Below are 13,029 nucleotides of genomic sequence, written 5' to 3' on the forward strand. Positions count from 1 at the left end.
GTCGATCCCACGGAGATTGTCGGCTTGAAGAAATCGTTGGTCACCTTGTAAATCTCAGTCAGACGGATTCAAATGGTTATAGAGTTTTAATAATTAAAAGATAAATAAAACATAAAATAGGATAGAGATACTTATGTAATTCATTGGTGAGAATTTCAGATAAGCGTATGAGATGCTTAGTTCCTTCTGAATCTCTGCTTTCCTACTACCTTCATCCAATCCTTCATACTCCTTTCTATGGCAAGCTGTATGTTGGGAATCACTGTTGTCAATGGCTACATCCCGTCCTCTCAGTGAAAATGGTCCAAATGCGCTGTCACCGCACGGCTAATCATCTGTCGGTTCTCGATCATACTAGAATAGGATTCAGTAATCCTTTTGCGTCTGTCACTATGCCCAGCACTCGCGAGTTTGAAGCTCGTCACAGCCATCCCTTCCCAGATCCTACTTGGAATACCACAGACAAGGTTTAGACTTTCTGGATCTCAAGAATAGCCGTCAATAATTCTAGCCTATACCACGAAGACTCTGATCGTAGATCAGGAGGCTAAGAGATATGCATTCAAGCTTGTTTACATGTAGAACGGAAGTGTTTGTCAGGCACGCGTTCATAAGTGAGAATGATGATGAGCGTCACATAATCATCACATTCATCATGTTCTTGTGTGTGAATGAATATCTTAGAGAAGAAATAGGCTTGAATTGAATAGAAAAACAATAGTACTTTGCATTAATTCATGAGGAACAGCAGAGCTCCACACCTTAATCTATGGTGTGTAGAAACTCTACCGTTGAAAATACATAAAAACAAGGTCCAGGCATGGCCGAATGGCCAGCCCCCTAAACGTGATCAAGAGATCAAAAGTGATACCAGGATAGTCTCAAAAATGATCAAAGATTCTTAACACGATGGTAAAAAATTCTATTTATACTAAGCTAGTTACTAGGGTTACAGAAATAAGTAAATGATGCAGAAATCCACTTCCGGGCCCACTTGGTGTGTTCTTGGTCTGAGCATTGAAGCTTTCACGTGTAGAGGTCTTCCTTGGAGTTAAACGCCAGTTTGTAACTTGTTTCTGGCGTTTAACTTTGCTTTGCAACCTGTTTCTGGCGTTTAACGCCAGAATATGGCAGAAAGCTGGCGTTGAACGCCAGATTGCGTCATCTAAACTTGGGCAAAGTATGTACTATTATATATTTCTGGAAAGCCCTGGATGTCTACTTTCCAACACAATTGAGAGCGCGCCATTTGGACTTCAGTAGCTCCAGAAAATCCATTTTGATTCTAGGGAGGTCAGAATCCAACAGCATCTGCAGTCCTTCTTTAGCCTCTGAATCTGATTTTTGCTCAAGTCCCTCAATTTCAGCCAGAAATTACCTGAAATCACAGAAAAACACACAAACTCATAGTAAAGTCCAGAAATGTGATTTTTATTTAAAAACTAATAAAAATATATTAAAAACTAACTAAATCATACTAAAAACTATGTAAAAATAATGCCAAAAAGCGTATAAATTATCTGCTCATCAGTCCTTAATTTGGATCTTTAATTAGCTTAGGCTAGTGAGTGTGTATCATTCAAGTATGGGAAAAACTTGGGACATTAGTTGAGTAAAAGGTGTGTGTTGTATTTCTATTGAAAATATTGGAAATTGGGTACATGCTCATGTATTGATTAAATGTAAAACCATATACATTGATGCTCTTGTATATATGTTATTGCAAAAAGAAAAAAAATGAGGAAACAAAAAGAAAAAAAAAAGAATATAAGAAAAAGAAAAAGAAAGAAAAAAAAGCAATAAAAAGGGGACAAAATGCCCCAAAGTAAAGTTCAATAAGAATCAATGCATAAGTGTTGTGAAATAAAAAGGAAATGCATGAGTATGTGAAAAAGTGAAAAATGGGTAGTTAGGCTAGCTTTGAAATTTTATAGGTTGTCATAGGTTAGGTGGAAAGTCTAAGCTTATCAAAGATTCAAATTTCAAGTTCACTTGACCATATACAATCCTACCTTGACCTTAACCCCATTACAACCTATAAAAAGACCTCATGATACATGTATGCATGCATGAAATAAATGTTGATTGTTAAATGAAAAACAAATCTTGGAAAGTATGATTAGGGGAGAATTGAGAGAATCAACCCTAAACACTTGAGTGACTAGAGCGGATACACATTCGGTGAGGGTTCGATTGCTCAATTACATGTCTCCATCTATGATCATCACTTTTCTTGCAAGTTTGTAAAAATATTTAATAACTCAATTCAATTATGGATTTAATTTGATTGCTATTGCCTTAGCCCTTGTGCTTATATATGTTCTCTTGGAAATTGATTTATTTTGACCAAGTAGTTGCATTCATTTAGATAGTTGCATTTAGGTAAGTTGCATGTAGTTAGTTTGCATTGAATAAATGTTGATATCCTTTGTTTCCTTCTTGATTTAGCATGAGGACATGCTATGGTTTAAGTGTGGGGAGGTTGATAAACCCCATTTTTAGGGTTTATCTTGTGCTTAATTTAGGGAATTTTATGACCTTTTACCCACATTTATTCAATTAAATAGCATGGTTTCATAATTGTCTCCTAATTTGTGCTTAAGTGTGAAAACATGCTTTTTACACCCTTAATAACTAATTTTGATTCACCTTTGATTCCACTAGATGCCTTGATATGTTTGTTAGTGAATTCAGATTGGAAAGGCTAGGAATGGATCAAAGGGGTGGAGAGGAAAAGCATGCAAGTGGAGAACTCATGAAAAAACAAGGATTTGGGATGCTGAGATCGACGCGCACGCGCAGCAGACGCGCACGCGTGGAAAGTGACATCGCAAGGCAACGCGTACACGCACATGACGCGTACGTGTGGATAGCAATTTGTCAAGCGACGCGTACACGTGACCCACGCGCACGCGTCGGTGCTCGCACGTGACCCACTTAAAGTGAATCCACTGGGTCTATTTCTGGGCTTTCCAGGCCCAAATCCAACTCATCTCTGATGCTATTTAACCCAAGAATTGAAGGGGAATCAACACACATTAGACATTACATCACATTAGTTTAGTTTAGTTTAGTTTTGGAGGGAAAGTTAGTTTCTAAAGAGAGAAGCTCTCTCTTCTCTCTAGAATTAGGATTAGGTTTAGGTTAATTTCTTAGATCTAGATCTACTTCTTCTCTTGCTTCAATTTTTCTTTTGCTTTATGAATTCTTATGTAGATTTCCATTTACCTTTCAATGCAATTTATGAATTCCATGTCTTTTCATGTTTGATTTGGTTTTCTATTATTGATCTCTTACCAATGTAGTTAGATCTCTCTTTAATTCTTGCAATTCATGTTATTTACCTTTATTGTCTTTTATGTGTTTGATGAAATACTTCTTTTAGCTATGAGTTAGATTTTGTTCCTCTTGGCCTAGGTAGAGTAATTAGTGACTCTTGAGTTATCTAATTCTTTTGTTGATTGATGATTAGAAGTTGCTAATTGACTTGAATGCCACTAAAGCTAGTCTTTCATCATGATTAGGCTAGGACTTGTGGAATCAAGTTAATTCATCCACTTGACTTTCCTTCATAGTTAGAGGTTAACTAAGTGGGAGCAATGGACAATTCTCATCACAATTGATAAGGATAACTATGATAGGACTTCTAGTTCTCATACCTTGCCAAGAGCTTTTCTAGTTGTTAGTTTATTTCCTTTGCCATTTACATTTCTTGTCTCTTAATTCAAAAACCCCAAAACATACTTCATAGCCAATAACAAGAACACTTTATTGCAATTCTTAGGGAGAACGACCCGAGGTTTGAATACTTCGGTTATTTTTATAGGGGTTTGTTACTTGTGACAACCAAATTTTTGTATGAAAGAATTATTGTTGGTTTAGAAACTATACTTGCAACGAGAATTCATTAGTGAAATTCTAAACTGTCAATTATCCATTCATCAAGGCATCCCCCAGAAAAGCGTCTCCAAAGCCTAAAAGGCGTAGCCTTTGCCTAAGGCATCATTTTTTTTCGTTTTTGGCTACACTTTTCAGGTGTACCTAAATGGGTATTTTTCTTGTAGTGATCGGGCTTCTAGAATTATTATTTATTTCTATATACAATATTATATAAGTCTTAGAATTGTCATAACGTTTGATTCTTTGCTTTACGACATGACGTAAGGCTTAGGGTAATTAGAGTGTTACACTTGAAATTGATTGTTTATATGAGTGATTCTTGTTGAAATTTTGGTAAAAATTTGATGAAATTTGATGAAATTCAAGCTATGAACTTGTGTTCTTGTGGCTACTGGAAAACAAATCCCTAACCCTTAAATTGGGGTTGAATTTGTGTTGAAATCAAGTGAAAAATATGGGATTTTGTGGATGCAATTTTATTTTGAATTTTGGTAAAAATCGATTACTGTAAAGATTGAAAAATGGGTAAAACAGAAAAATAAACTAAAACATTTACGAAGAATACAAAAAACACTTTGAGATTTTTTTTTTTGGTGACTAAACAAACAAAGAAACAAAGAAAAGAAGACAATTATCCTAAATCAACAAGTATAAGATACTAAAACTCATCACAAGATTCCGACCAAATAATATGAATTAGATGGGTCTTGACCGCATATCTCGCCAGTCAATCTGGCACATACGAAATGATAACTTTAATTAATATATTTTAATATGTTCTCCTTGTCACATACGAAATGGCGATATCTAAATTTTATTATCACTCTAAGAAACATAAAAAGGAAATGAATATGAACTAAAACTTTAAAAGACCTTAGTTAGGATAAAGCTAGTTTCTTGTCCCTAATATTATTCAAAAAATTTTAAAAAAATATTTTTAATATTATTTAATTTGTTTCGGTTTTATTTCTAATATTTTTCATAAATTTTAAATTTTTTTTTTTTTTCTTAGAAACTGATATGTCTAAATTACTTACGGCCGTGAGTGACGTATCAATTAAAACCTAGGCAAAGCAAAAGTCATCCATTTTTGGAAGAAGATCTGATATATTTTCAGCATAACACACATTTCATTTCCCAAATATTCTAACTTCTAACACATCAAATGCTCCTTTATTTTGGTATTAACCTCTATTATCCATTTAAAAAGGAAAAAAAAATTAAAAATGAAAACAACAACAAACAAAGCTACTCCGGAAAAAGTCACAAAGGGGGGTCCTACCCTTAAATCTACCTAACTATATTACCACACCTACCATACAGGATAGTTTGCAAGGTCTCTCATTTGGTGGCGCGTGAGATAAATATTTTCCATGCAGAAAAGTAAGAGTGGGGAAGGGAACAGACCTGATCAAGAAAAGGTTCACTCGGTCGGGACACTAAAGCACAGATTGAACACCTTTTCTTTTTTAATTTCAATTTATTATTATTATTATTTGTCTGAACCACATTATCTTTTATAATCAACTGACATCCAAAAAACAAAATAACACAAAATTGTTTTAAGAAAAGATACTCTCTAAATATCAACAACAAAAATGAAGAAAAATCATATTAGAAAGTCAATCATAAATAAATAAGAATGGAATTTGGCTGTGTCTAAATTTAATTAACTCATTCACACAACTATTTTTCTATTTAAATACATTATTAAGTGTCGCATTTAGGGGTAAACGTGGATCGGATTTGATATGGCCAAAATCTCGATTCGATCTGCACTATAATTATCGGATCGGATCGGGTCCAATATCCGCAGTTTTTAAACTTAGATTCGATCCGATCCGCACATTTGGGATTGGATCGGATTGGATATCAAACATATTCGCAAAACACAAAAATATTTTTAAAAGTTTATTTTCATTAAAAAATATTAATAAAATTCTTTTTTTTTTACTCTTTTAAATATGTTTATTCTTAAAATAATATTAAATATATTTTTCTTAAATAATTAAATTAAAATAATACAATATATATGATCATTATTAGTTGAAATAAAACATAAGAAGAATATTTAATTATTTATTTATTGATTTTTGCGAATCTGTGGATATGCGGATCGGATATGCGGATACTTACATAAAATTCGCAATCCAATTCTATAAGTGTGTGGATCTGATCCGATAGCCTTGCGGATCGGATCCATATCAGCAATTTTCGGATTTAATTTGGATAAATATCGCAGAAATGCGAATCAGATCTGATCTATGAACACTCCTAGTCGTATTTCACTCTTTGGCTAGCAAAGTTTGAATCGCGCTAAAAAAAAGTTACATGAGAGTCGTAAAAATAGTTATAGCAAAACTCCAAAGTTACTCTAGAGTCTGGTCTCTCTTAAACATTGCTATATTCTCATTGAAAAGCAACATAGAACCACTACAAGAAAAAAGGCCTGTTGGCACACTTTTTTCTTGCCACACTTTTAAAGCGTGTCCAAAAGTGGTCTATGGCCACGCTTTTGCGAGGGTGGCCACTGATTTGTGATTTGGCCACGTTTTTTTGCCACGCTTTGAGAGAAATCGGCACGCTTTTACGAGGGTGCCCACTTATTTGAAATTTGGCCACGCTTTTTTACTGCCACGCTTGAAAAGCGTAACGATAGAGGAAAATCGGCACGCTTTTACGAGGGTGGCCATTGATTAAAAATTTGGCCACCCTTTTTTTGTCACGCTTAAAAAGCGTGGCCATAGAGGGAAACCGGCATGCTTGAAAAGCGTGGCTATACCATGTTTATTTTAGCACCGTAAAAAAAGTGCCGATAGAGTTCCCTCCCCTAAAATTTAGTTTCCCACCTATTTTTTCCCACACTTAACCTTTTTTTTCTAAGTTATCAAATTTAACCCTAAAAATGATAACAACAACACACTAACTTTACATTGTTACCAAATTCACTTTTAACCCTAAAATTCACTTTCAAACCCTAAAAGGCGCCATCAGCTTCATCAATTTTCATCCATTTTCATCGCTCAGCTTCATCCTCTCGAACCCAACCTTCGTCGTTCATCCATCTTCATCGTTCAGCTTCATCTTCTCGAACCCAGCCAGCTTCATCTTCTCGAACCATCTTCATCACTGCCCTTCATCGCCTTCATCGTCACCTTCATCATTCATTACGGTGGTTTTCCTTGAGCTTGCCGTCGCCGTCACCGTCTGTAGTCGTTGTCTTCCTCGACGCTGCTTTGAAAGGGTTTTGAGTGGCTTTTCCTTGAAAGGTACAGAAAACCCTAACCTCCATCACGCTGCCATCTATCTCACTGTCGCCACCCTTCACGCTCAAGATCGCAACCAGGTTCGTTGTTAGCCAGCTCGCCATTCCTCTTGCTATTTTGCTTGTCGTCCCTCTCGCCATTTTGGTCGTCGTGCAGCTCTCCTCTCTCTCTCTCTCTCTCTCTCTCTCTCTCTCTCTCGCGGTTCTGCTCACTTCTCTGTTGCGATTCTGCTTGCCGTGCTTCTCGAAGGTTAGTGTTCAGTTGTGCTTCATCTTCATTTTTTAAAATGCTCCATTTAGAAATCAATCAAGAAAATTGGATGATTAATGGAATATTTTCTGCTGTTAACTTTTTATTGAATTGATTAGTGATTAGCTCTTGCTGTGCTACTGTTTTAATTTGTAACATAGATGATTATTGAATATTTTCTGCTATTTTATTGATTAGTGATGAGCTCTTGCTGTGCTGCTATTTTAATTTGTTCTTTGCTCTCTCTTTAACTGAATGGTTCTATTGAATCCACCAGCTGTTGTAGAGCTGCTAGGACATCTATTAAATATTTACATTCAATTAGTGTCATCTATTAAATTCATGGTGTTATTATCTACGAGTTTGACTCTAGATCTCTTCCACCTATAGCTCCGCTACCAACCCCATCAGACAGCAGAGAACATTCTGCTGTATTTGTAGTTGAAAGGGAACTAAAGCTATTAAATTTCCAGTTAAATAACTTAGCAAATCCATCTCTTGGAAATAATAGCTCTTTGTCAGAAACTGGAAGATCAAAGGGAGATTTTTTTGAACCATTGACTGTGAAGCAGGGGAAGAAGCACATTAGTACACCTGTTCCACATGATTCATACTCTGTTCTTTTTATGAGCAGTTCTGGGACGTAAGTTCGTTCTTACTTTTAATTTATTTCCATAATTCAATCGAATTAACTAATGTTTTTAATTCTTAAATGTAACAAATGGTTTTGTTTTTCTTTATAGAATATACAACACATAAAACTGTTACTACTGTGATCCAAAATGACAAGTATCAATCTTAACGCTGTGACAAATTAAATAAATAATTCATCATATAGTTTAATTCAATCTGATCATCACAATGATTTTGAAGTATAATCTCTATTATAACAGAGTAACTCCTCATGATTTCCAGTTAGATAATGGTGGATGACAAGTTTGTTTTGGACCAATTTTGTCCTTTGTATTTTTATTTAATGATAAGAATGAGATTTATTCTTTAATTAATACACCTGCATGCAATGAATATTTGGGTTTGTGATGTTTTTCTATCCTGGAGGGAGTGAATCACTAAGAAGCCAATCAATCCCATGGCACGTGTTGTTTGGGCTGATAGTATATGTTCTGGCAGTTGGGACAGCTTCCTTTAGGTTCTTAGAGAAGCTCACATTCCTGGAGAGTTCAGCAGGTGTGGCTAAATATGGTTCAAAGGCACTCCTTGTTAACTTCACTGCCATTGTCACAAGGGAATACTGCTCTTTGGCCCCCTTGGTACTGAAAAGACAATGTTGCGAAGGCTGTAGCAACCGAGGCTGGAGCCAACTTTATTAACATTTCAATATCTAGCATTACTTTAATAGTGTGTTTTAGATGTTGTAAATTTTACTTTGCAAAGTGATGACTTTGCAGTGAATTTGTTTTCTTTTCTTTTTATTTTTTTTCAATTTTCCTGTGTCAGTTTACGTTTGTATTTTTATATAAAGTTTATTTTAATAACATGATTTAGTTTTTGCATAATAATTAGTTATTTAATGTTGATGATGCTGGCTTCCACAATGTTAAAAAGTAGTATGGAGTGGCCTAATGAAGGGTTTAAGGGTTTATGTTGCTATTGGCACGCTTTATAAGCGTAGCCATATCTTCTTGTAGCATCAACAGGCACGCTTATTAAGCGTAGCTATATATCACCCTATCAGCACGCTTGAAAAGTGTAGTCGTATCTTTCCCTATTGGCACGCTTTTGAAGCGTACCCAAAACTAACTTTTTCAGGCACATTTCAAAAGCGTGGCTATATGTACACTTTTTGGTACGCTTTTTAAAGCGTAGCTATAGGGTTATAGATACCGTCACGTTTTTTAAGTGTGGCAATAGATGAAAGCGTGGCAAAAAAAACGTGCCGATAGATCGACAAAAGCATGGCAATAGAGCAACCGCCATGCTCGCAGATGTGACCCTTTCAAAAGCGTGCCGATAGCTCAAAAAGCGTAGCGAAAAAACTATTGACAAGCTTTTTTGTACTTTTCGGCACGTTTTAAAAGACTGACAAAAAGCTTATTTTCTTGTAGTAAACTAAAAGAAGATTTTCTAAATTCTACCAAAATAATCGAGTAATTACCCAAATTTATACTAGAGACCGCGATCAAATTTCCATGATGATTTCGGAGGATGCCACTACAAGAGGCCGATGTGAGCTAATATCAGACACTGTTTATTTTTATTCAAAGATACGATGAGCGACAGTAAACAATGTAAATAACAGAAAATTCAACCACTTCTACCTTACTATTACTCAAACATTCTATCAAAAAGTGATATTCTTGGCCCGGCTCAAGTTTCGACAAAAGCACGAATCCGGATTACAACCCAAATTCTCAAAATCCGACAATTATCCTAGTATCAAATATTGAAATAGACTGTAGCAAAGATATTTTATAATATAATCCTAATTTTAAGTTTTTAAAGACTATCGACGAGACAATTAGTAATTTGGCGTTGAATGTTCAAGTGTTATGTGAAAATAATTCTTAAGTACCTTTATTGTGCAGTCCGTAACTGTAATAGTGATCGCATCTGTATATTTAGTCATAATTACGCTGATATTTTTTATACTTAATTATTTGATCTTAATATAACCGCATTAAAATTAAAAAGGATTGTAGTGAATATATATAACACACTCAAATTCCAAGTTTACAATACAAAAGATTCACACAATGGTCACGTGGACATCATAAAAGCGACAATAATACCGGAAATAATCACGACAGCCACACGACCACTAGCAACTGCAATTCAACTTACTAAAAATGATTATTGTCAAATTTATTTTTCTAAACTTTTACTTATTAAGAAAAATCATAATTGAAGTTAGTGTTGGCCCTTCTGCACTAAATTCCTAGCATGTATATTTAGGCCCGTATCTATACATAGTATATTAGAAATATTATATATGCATGATTATTATACACTTTTTATATATGCTTTACTTTTGGAATTAAAAATACGATAAAAATAAAAAAAATAAAATTTATTTTATATCATAAAAAAGTATGTGATAGAAATGTATATAAAAAATTATGTAAATATTATTTGTCATGTTATATTCTACTATGTATAATATTATTATATACATACTAGTATATCTCTATTTCTTTCTCTATTATAACATTGACACATTGGACACACACAACACTTTGCTTTATCTCATGCAAAAGAGAAGGGGGAGAGAGAGAGGCACTAATAATATAATAAACAATAGCTTTTTATAAGCACACTACTTACAGAGCATCAAAATAAAGCTTATGGGTTAAGAAACATACATCGCCTTCTCAAAACCCTAGAAAGCAATAAAACAAAAAGAGTGCAATAGGGGTGGCAGATGGAAATGGACAAAGAAACTATAATTATATATATAAATACTCAAAAGCACCCTCCTTTAATTTTTGCTTCTCATTCATCTCCTAACCCTTCAATTCAATTCCCTCTCTTCTTTTCTTTTCTTTTCTTGTCACTCTCTTTTTCACATCTCTATGATCACCTCAACCACACAGTCACAAACCTCTCTCTCTCTCTCTCTCTCTAACTTATTGATGTGATATTCTTCATTCCCACTATTCTCTCCCAAAAACACTTCAAAACTTTACAAAAGAGAAAGCTCCAAACAAGAAGAACAATGGTTTATACTTCCATCCCAGCATATATTGATCCAGTCAATTGGCATGAGCAACAGGTAAATAAAAAAAAAAGGGCTTCTTCAACTTGGTTTGATTTCTTCTATAAAATTTCTTTGTTGTTCAAAAAGGTAAAAATAAACCAGCAAAGGAAAAAGTTAAATATATTCTTGTCACTTTTGTTTATACCCTAACTCTTGAGTCTTGAATATACTTAGATTTGTGATTTCTTTGCTTCCTCCACATCTTTTTGTGTCAATTAATTTTTGTTTTTTTTTTCTTTTATCTTATCGATTTCAGCAACCAAATCATCAACAAAACAACACCGGTGGCACAAGCTCTCAACTTCTTCATCCTCCACCACCACCTCTTCCGCCATCGACTCAGCAACATGGAGCTAGTATCAGACCTGGGTCGATGGCGGACAGGGCAAGGATGGCTAACATACCCATGCAAGAGCCAGCACAAAAGTGTCCAAGATGTGAATCTACCAACACAAAGTTTTGCTACTTCAACAACTACAGCCTCTCTCAGCCCCGGCACTTCTGCAAGACCTGCCGGAGGTACTGGACCCGAGGCGGCGCCTTGAGAAATGTTCCGGTCGGCGGTGGCTGCCGGAGGAACAAGAGGACTAAAGGAACAACCACCAGCAACAACAGCTCCAAGTCACCACCACCGAGCTCTGATCGCGGAGGTCCCACCGTCTCTGGTGGCAGCTTTGCCTCTGAAATCGCAGGCCTAAGCCCTCCCGTGCCCTCGTCGCTGAGATTCATGGCTCCATTAATGCATCATCAGCAACTTGGAGATCACTTTTCAGGAGTTGGTGGCGGTGATTTAGGCCTAAACTACGCCGCAATTTCTGGTCCAATGGGAGGAATATGTGACTTAAATTTTCACATAGGAAGTGCTTTGAGCAGTGGTGGCACCGGCGGCGGCAATGAAGGCAGTTCTTTTCTATCAGCTGCAGGTTTGGAACAATGGAGGGTTCCACAAACACAACAATTTCCTTTCTTTACAGGTTTGGAAGCTTCATCACATGGCCTATACCAATTTGAAAATAGTACTAGTGAGGGTTCTGGATACGGCGGAGGCAGCGGTGGTAGTGGCGGTGCTATTCGGCCGAATAAGGTGTCGACTTTTGCCTCAGTAGTGAAGATGGAAGAAAGTAATAATAATTTGCCAAGGCAGTTTTTGGGGATGAATAGTAATTCATCAAGTAATAGTGAGCATTTTGTTCCTGCTTCTTGGACGCATCTTTCTGGTTTTACTTCTTCCAATACTACCAATAATCCTCCATAGGATTATTTATGGTTTAATACTTTAATTAATTGATTTCTGTTTCTTTCTTCTTTTTGTTTTCTTCAAATTAAACTGACTTTTGCTACCCAGACAAATTAAAGTCTCACTTAACTCAGATGTGTATGTTATATAAGCTCGAGATGAAGAGCTTTATTTGAGTATGAGTATGTGTGGAGGAGTGCTGTTTCCTTTGAGGTTAACTAAAAAACCCTAGGGATGTTTTAATTAGTTATTTAATTTCTTCTTTACTTTGGTTTATTTTCCTCTTTAAATTAATATTTATATGTTGTTATTTCTACCTTCTTTTTTGTTTATTTTAATGCTATCTCTAATAGATTATAGTTATATAAACTCACCAATATGTAGCATACTACATATCAAGTCATCCGCGTATCAAAACGTCATATATATTTTTCGTATAAAATATTTTATATATAGCATATCATGTACTGTATATTGCACATTTATTTTTATACCAGAACGTATTGTTTTTTATGTGACTATATAAGAGACTAATTTAGTTAGTTTAATTTGTACGAGAATGCTAGAGTGAAATTATGAAATAAGAATATATGTCGTCGTAATAGGTCGAATGATTAAGTCCTTTTGCATTTTATTTGATTGGGTTGTGTTAATTTGACTCT

General features: G+C 35.2%; 1 protein-coding gene across 1 annotated transcript; it reads left to right on the top strand.

Moving 5' to 3' along the window:
• Nucleotides 1-10,797: 10,797 nt before the first annotated feature.
• On the top strand, nucleotides 10,798-12,683 carry LOC112742082 (dof zinc finger protein DOF3.6). Its single transcript, XM_025791305.3, has 2 exons — nucleotides 10,798-11,145; nucleotides 11,387-12,683. The coding sequence occupies exons 1-2, from the start codon at nucleotides 11,089-11,091 to the stop codon at nucleotides 12,383-12,385; spliced, it is 1,056 nt and encodes a 351-aa protein (XP_025647090.1). The 5' UTR covers nucleotides 10,798-11,088; the 3' UTR covers nucleotides 12,386-12,683.
• The last annotated feature ends 346 nt before the right edge of the window (nucleotides 12,684-13,029 follow it).

This window comes from Arachis hypogaea, chromosome 14 (genome assembly GCF_003086295.3).
Source record: "Arachis hypogaea cultivar Tifrunner chromosome 14, arahy.Tifrunner.gnm2.J5K5, whole genome shotgun sequence".
NCBI lineage: Eukaryota > Viridiplantae > Streptophyta > Magnoliopsida > Fabales > Fabaceae > Arachis > Arachis hypogaea.